Here is a 7,702-nt window from a genome sequence, read left to right as displayed (position 1 = left end):
ATGTCCAAGAAGAAGAAGCTGGACAGTGTCTACTACATGTCTCTTCTAGAACGTATAACCACACTGCACGGTACAAACCACTTCACATCTAAGAGAGGACGATCATTATGGCTCTGGACCTTACTGATTCTGTTCAACGTGATGCTGACTATCAGCTTCATATTTGTTATCAGAGATAAGTTTAATGACAATAAGATTGTTACTTCGGTAAGTTTTCAAAATTGTTATTTGCACATCGTTTTATTAGGTAGATTTTGCAACTGCTGAAAAAGTTGTTCTGGTTTTATCAGAGAGAGAGAGAGAATAAGAAAAAAACTATTTCGTTAGTCGCAATAATCCTTGAATACTTTTCGAAATTCGATAATGTGTCATATTTTAGACATAATTACATAGCCATGATTATATTAGGCAAGCTTCAATTTAATAAAGGAGAAAGATCAATAATTGACATAAATAATTTTGATTTCAATTCTTTTATATCTTCAAAGCCTTAAGAAAAATATGTTCGAAAATTACTTCCAAAGTTTGAGTCCTAAATGAATTTAATCAAAATGTTGGATTGCTCTTTTTCTTCAAAAACCAATCACCGTCCCCGAAGACTGATTGTACCTCATTTAACCTCCGATAATATAATCTTTGAACTTAGAATTATATCGGAAATTTAAATTTCAGCCGCGAATCTAGTTTGACTGATCGAAGCTGATTCGATTTGAGCGAATTGTCTGCACGTTGACTCGCGCTAACGAGTGTGGTTAAATTGAGACTTGATAAAATCTATGTATAATGTCATTGAACTGTCGGATGTCTTTTCAGTTTCTTATCTATTTCAATAAGACTACACTACAAAATCGAAAAGCAATTTGAGTTTTTAGGTATTAGTTAAAGCTTTAAATCTTTTTTGTCCTGCATAGTTCTTTCGTTGAAACACCTGAGAGACAGGTGTTCTCTGGTTTCATTTCAAGCTTTGCATTGCATTTTCTAATTTCAAACTTTTGAATAAGTGTGCAAATCCAAAAGCTTTTTATTTTACCTTTAATCAAGACATCAAAAGATTTGCCGTAATAAGCAGTTTTTTTGTTGTATATTTTAATTATGAATACATAATATATTCAAAATCAAAATATATTCAAATAGTGATATTGAACTGAATCTGTTTCCGTGCTTCGCAGGTTGTTGTCTACCATGATAACAGTCATTAAGCCATGTCATAACGCTTTCGGGCGGCTTGATTGAACTACTTTAACACTCGGTTGACTACTAACCATACGATAAAATAAAATGCTACGATAAAAAAGCTTATGAATAAAGGCATAACCATTTTCTATATTATTTAAGGTCACCGCCTTTCCCAGTTTCATAGAAAACTTCAATTCAACTTGACATTCTAACCTTTTCTAATAAAAATATCAGGGAACCTTGCTGACGTATTCACCCGTTTCCTGAACTCGTTCAAATAGACCTCACAATATTCTCAACGATGTCAAACACCTTTGAAATTGATTTCCTGGGTTAAGAACCTACAAGAAAAAGTAGTATGTATGTGTATGTATTTTTTAGTTAAACATACAGCGATTGTACGAACCTATTATACGTCTGATGTTTCGTAGAAGAAATATTGTTTTTTAATTTGTAAAAATAGCCTTGCGTTTTCTTCATAAACGTTTTTGAAAATTAACTTTAAATTTACTCTAAAACATATCAGTCTCCCAAGTACTCATAAGAAAACAGCCCTTTTCGAAATATCTATCGTAAAAAATTGAGAACATACATGCTTACATAATATTAAGTTTTTTTTCCTAAAGGGGTAAGATTGGCAGAGTCGAAACCGCCACTTGGAATGATCCTTACAAACTTTCCTTGCCACACAAATAGATTCATAATTTTAAATGGATATATATATATATGAACATACATACGTACATAGGGTACATAGGGTAGCGTAGGCAGACTCCAAACAACCACTTGGAACGATTCTTACATACTTGGCTTGTCTGATTCATATAAATAGATTCATAATTTAATTACATAAATCGATTTTATAAATAGTCAAACTAGTTGTCAAGTTACTATCATTGTAAATATCTCCAGACGTAGCGGCAGGATAACCGTTGTGAAAAATAACTAGTTTTGTGTGACAATCTAATATTATTATTTCAGTTTGATTATATTTAGATATTTGGTAATCTATTTCTGTAACAGAATTTTCATTTATTAAAGGATTAAAGTAGGCTTATAATATTTTGCTTTTTTATTAGCAATTGCAACAAAGTTCATCAATGCGTGTATTCGGTGTATTAGAATTAATTATTATCTGTTGTAATGGTAAAGGAAAACATGGTAATAAAAGTTCTCAACCCACACTGGGTCATCAAGAAGCGTTTGCTCTAGTACGATCGCAGACTGTACGACTCTAGTTGATGGTGTAAGAGTGATTTTATGTAACAAATCGATTGTACAAGCTCGAGGATAATTGATTGATCGGACCTTTATATAGTGGCCGCCGGAGAATCTTGATAGCGCGATTCAGAAATGTGCGTCACATGCACAAGGCCCTCTAGTAGGCGATGCGGTGCACCCTCTCACATGATCGAACAAGTAGACTTAAGGCCTAATCACGCTCTCGTTTATTTATATCTTACCCACCAGTAATGGGTAAAACAATCCTCACCAAATTAACCTATTGTCGTCTTCTTTGTCTGCTAAACTGTTTGTCATAATGGAATTTGAAGTCCTCTACCTGCACTTGGTCAGCGTAGGGACTAAAGCTAGTAGTTGGACATAAATATGTTTAATTAATTTTTATTTAATGAAAATTGATGAGAGAAAAAAATGGAGCCAAAAAATCCCTTTTGTGTTTTTAGTCTTTTGTATAACATGTTGTTTGTTAGCAACCAAACTCGAAGAGTTTCTTAATAAAGTCGCTCATTAATTATCATAACAGTATGCCTGTCTCTGTATGTTTGTGATTCCTGGAACTGTTTTATATTGTAGAACAATGTTATGTTTGACGATTATTCAACGAGTTTCTGATAAAGGACGGTAATTATAAAGTTTAAATGTCACGGTTCTGATTTGATTAATTATTTTGATGTGCAGAGTACAAAGTAACTGAATGTCATAATATCAAGTATTCTCTATTGTTTAACAATATCAAGTAGTCATTTGTGTATTGTTTTAGAAATATGGTTTATTTAAATTTTATTGCTTTGTTTATTTTCGCTTTTAATAAAGTAAAATTATTGCTTATTTTCCAAATTCTTCATCACTATTACGACAAGTTTATTGTAGATTTTTATGTCCATTTAATTATGTATTGATTTTACTCCCAAGGCAAGATTATATTATTTGCATAGTTATTTTAACCCGTACCAGAAAACTCGCTTACCCATTAAGTAATATAAGAAGTTATGAAAAAAAAATTGGCCGTATTTACATTTATTATGTATGTATTTACAGTTATATACATACATATTCCTATATTGTCTAATTACATTTAGGAGTTATAAGTAAAAAACAATGTCAACTAATCAACGCCTGATCGCACTCATATCAGTATAAACACTACCATCTATTTTAGAAATACATCAATCACAACAACAATAGTCAATGAATCACTTAGATTTCTAACGCAAGAGTTATCCATACTAATATTAAAAATGCGAAAGTAACTCTGTCTGTCTGTCTGTCTGTCTGCTACTCAATCACGCCTAAACTACTGATCCACTTTGCATGAAATTTGGTATGGAGATTTTTAATACCCGAGAAAGGACATAGGCTATATATTATCATCACGCTACTACCAAAAGGAGCAGAGTACCAGTAATTAATGTTACAAAAACGGGGAAAAATTTTACCCATTCTCTCTTATTGGACGCAAGCGAAGTTGCGCGGGTCAGCTAGTATAATAATATGTATAAGAGAAAGTATTGTGAAATAAACTTGCTGAATAAGCACATTAAGTAGCAGAACAAATATTCAGTACAAACACTGTATACAATTTGCTTGTAACATTTTACTTCAAGGCTTCATAGAATTTGTATTTTCGTCTTCAGAATTATATTTTTTCTCCTAATATACTATGTTCTATTTTTCCCAAAAAATTGTGTATTTTGACTCCAATATCCTGCTATGTATGTTTATTTCTCAGAAGCATATAGTGTTATGTCATGTACCAAACTTGTATAACGAAACTTGAATTCGCTACAGAAATAAAAATATTAATATATCATAATAGATATCGGAATAAGCTCCAGAATTAGGTAAATGGGGCGAGCCCACTGCCGTATACCTGGCACATTACTGAACACTGGGCTACTATTGAGAAAAATCTAAGACGTATAATAGATGCATGTAACAGTAACTTAGCACTTTTCCCGACCCGGCAATCGAGCCCGAGACCATATGATAAGTAGTCGTTTACACTACTACCCGTACCAGCAAACTTATTATGTAGCTCAGTTGACAACTAGTGAACGCCAAATTATAATTGATAGCCACTATGCAATACATTGCTGCTTTGACGTATTGTGGTAATCACAATAATCTAAGGGAGAGAACAATGAACAGCATAGTGGCTTTCGAGTAGGTGTCAACTAAGAGACGTGATAGTCCTTTGTATTACTATCATGGAGAGAATGGGGACTGTATAGCGTAATTTGGATATTCTACGAAAACGGGTTTTTGGTTATTCTACTCACAAATAACCAAGGGGAAACCGTTGTTAGAAATTTCTACGTACGGAACCGTATTTGTGAAGTTAGCGATACATGGACTATCTTATTATCTTCAGGAAAAATGTATTAGCTATTTTCACTCTATATTTAGATTGAATTATTTATGAATGGGTATGACTTTTTGGAATCTGTACTCTTTGAAAAGTTTCTTGCAATGTTTCAGATCAACACAGTTTTATAAAGTCAAAACGCATTATTGATCAATAATTTCTCAAACGAAACTACAAAGTAAATTGATCACTGACAAAAATTCTTCATTGACAGATAAACGCGAACTGCAAAGTGAACCAAGTGCCGTTCCCGGCGGTCAGCATCTGCAATTTCAATCTGGTGTCACTGAGAGAATCCAAGAACATTGCCCGAGTTCTGTGAGTATTACGGTTTTAGACTACATTCAATCTACTGCGAAGTTTTTTTTTTTTTTATTTTTTTTTTTTATTTTTTTTTTTTTTTTTTTTTTATTATTATTTTTTTATAATATAAAGGACCAATCGTGATCGAAGTAAGGAGATAAATCAATTTATATTGAATGTATTTTGAAGAAACCTCTTTTAATAAAGAAACAGTTAACAGACGCAAAACAATTTAGTATTTATGCTACATATAAATTGTTCATTTTGTTTCGTAATCGAAACCGTATTACCGCCTTTGCGGTAGTGATAAGGCGTCAACCTTAACCTTATAAATATCTTAGACAATAGACCTGTAACTAGTTGCCAAGCAAACATGTTTATAAATATACCTGTCTACACTAAAAGTAAATCAGAGCTTTCACGTAACAGTACGTTACGTATTCAAAGCTGCGACTGAGACAATGATTGAAGGGGCCGCCTAGTAGATACAACGACAAATATTTGTATGACAGATAGGCCTGGGCTCTCGATTTGTTTGTTTGCTAACACGCCAAAGTGTTTGTCCCGATTTTCTACTGCCGGTACTGTCGACTATGGAGAGTTTGAAATTTAAATCCATACTAATATTATAAATGCGAAAGTAACTCTGTCTGTCTGTCTGTCTGTCCGTCTGTCTGTCTGTCTGTCTGCTACTCAATCACGCCTAAACTACTGAACCAATTTACATGAAATTTAGTATGGAGATACTTTGATACCCGAGAAAGGACATAGGCTATATATCATCACGCTACGACCAAAAGGGGCAGAGTAGCAGTAAAAAATGTTACAAAAACAGGGAAAAATTTCACTCATTCTCTCTTATTGGACGCAAGCGAAGTTGCGCGGGTCAGCTAGTAGTATATAAAAAATAGTTTTAACAATAACCGCCAGGGGCGCTTATCAGGTTCTTCTATTACAATTTGTAGATAGCTTGTCGTTTATCGACAGTAAGTTGATAGTGTTAGCAAATTGCGCTGCCAATTAACTCATCCATCGGTCTGCGTTTCGCGTTCAAGGCTGATAGTGCACGCACCGCCGTAGTCTAGCCTATGTTGGGTGTGTAGGTTTATAAGGCTTGCTACTAACATATCCGGTTTGATATTAATCGGTCTAGCCGGGCGGCAAAATCGAGTATGTGTAAATGACGGCACAAGCTAAAACAAGGGAGTTGAGTCGATTTTTGTGCGGTAATTTAGCCTAACTAAATGTGCCGAACCAAATATGTATAAGACAAAGTATAGGCGGATAAGTTACAGTGAACGCAGAACTCCTAAATCTGACCGCTAGACCGCAGAAGTTAGACACAGTATAGCTCATTACTTACATGAAAGAGTTAGAGAAATTCTTTTCGAGATTTAAGATGCCTTTGATGTGAATCTAGGTGAATCGAAATGGAAATAAAATTCAGTTTGCAGCTGCTAAAAGTGAAAATGATAGATCAATCGCTAGAAATGTTAATAAAAACATTTGATATTACAGCAGCTGTGGACCGCGATTTCAATATTATTAATATATTCTTTGAGCTTTTATTTCTTTTAGATAAGATACCGAAGGTATTGCATTTGATTTCGCAAAAGAAATATTAAAAACATATTTAAGAGATTCAGACTGAGATTATAGTTTCTAATTTGTTTTATTATTGTATATTTTTTTGTAACTTGTAATAATATTGTTAGATAACAATATTGTTATATAATAAAAAATACATACATACATAATATTACTCCTTTTTCTTAAAGAGTTACGCAGAACGCCACTTAGTACAATCCTTACAAAATCTCTAGGCTCATTCACATCAGTAATTTAATTCTTAAAAATCTTAATTCTTTTGAAAATTCGAAATACTTTTGAAAATAACACTATCAATTATGATTTTAAGGTACAGCTGGCAGTTGGGATTTAAATTTTTTGTTCATTGAAAAAGACACTCTCGCACTAAGAATTGCTCTTGTTTCGCGGGGACTCAAACACGCAAACAAGGGAGACGCAGAGTACAACCAGAGCTGAAACAATTATTTGTGTATCGTTCAAATAATTGTCCCGTGTGGGAATCGAGCCCACGACCTCCCCATACAATGGTAGCGGCGTGGTGACCTAAACCACTGCGCGATCGAGGCAGTCGTTTTTAAAGTACAGTTAACAGAATTTTAGTATATGTCCTTCCCTACAATATTATAATGATACCGTATCACAAAGCTAAATGCCACAATATATAGGCCCAGCGAAAGGTACAACCGCAAAAGTGTAATGGACAGGTAATCAGATAACTTTACGCGTATAGGAACCATATTCGCATGGAGTAAGTGTACCATAACTGTGAACGAAAAGCCAAGAGCAAAAATATCTATACACTGCTAGTTTTAATAGCATTTTTGTCAATAAGAATAGTAGAATATTATTTTTTATTAACTCTAAAGTAAATTTACAATCAATATGTATGTTATTGTTAACTAATAACAAGAAAAAAAATGATTATGTCACATTTTTCAAACAACATTTTATATGAAAATTGTGACACAATCATTTTGACGATGACGGCACCGGTACATATAAAGTACAGTAGCCTTACCACCATTG

At 33.5% G+C, this 7,702-nt stretch overlaps 1 protein-coding gene across 1 annotated transcript in view; it reads left to right on the top strand.

Moving 5' to 3' along the window:
• Positions 1 to 7,702, top strand: part of LOC142973295 (pickpocket protein 28-like) — a 57,378-nt gene continuing 49,676 nt past the window's right edge. The window contains exons 1-2 of the mRNA XM_076114935.1: positions 1 to 207; positions 4,998 to 5,101. Coding sequence (XP_075971050.1) covers positions 1 to 207; positions 4,998 to 5,101 — 311 coding nt within the window. The remainder of the gene's footprint in view (positions 208 to 4,997; positions 5,102 to 7,702) is intronic.

This window comes from Anticarsia gemmatalis, chromosome 5, assembly GCF_050436995.1.
Source record: "Anticarsia gemmatalis isolate Benzon Research Colony breed Stoneville strain chromosome 5, ilAntGemm2 primary, whole genome shotgun sequence".
In the NCBI taxonomy this organism is placed as follows: Eukaryota; Metazoa; Arthropoda; class Insecta; order Lepidoptera; family Erebidae; genus Anticarsia; species Anticarsia gemmatalis.
Note: the sequence above shows the minus strand (reverse complement) of the source record. Positions and strands in the feature narration are given on the sequence as shown.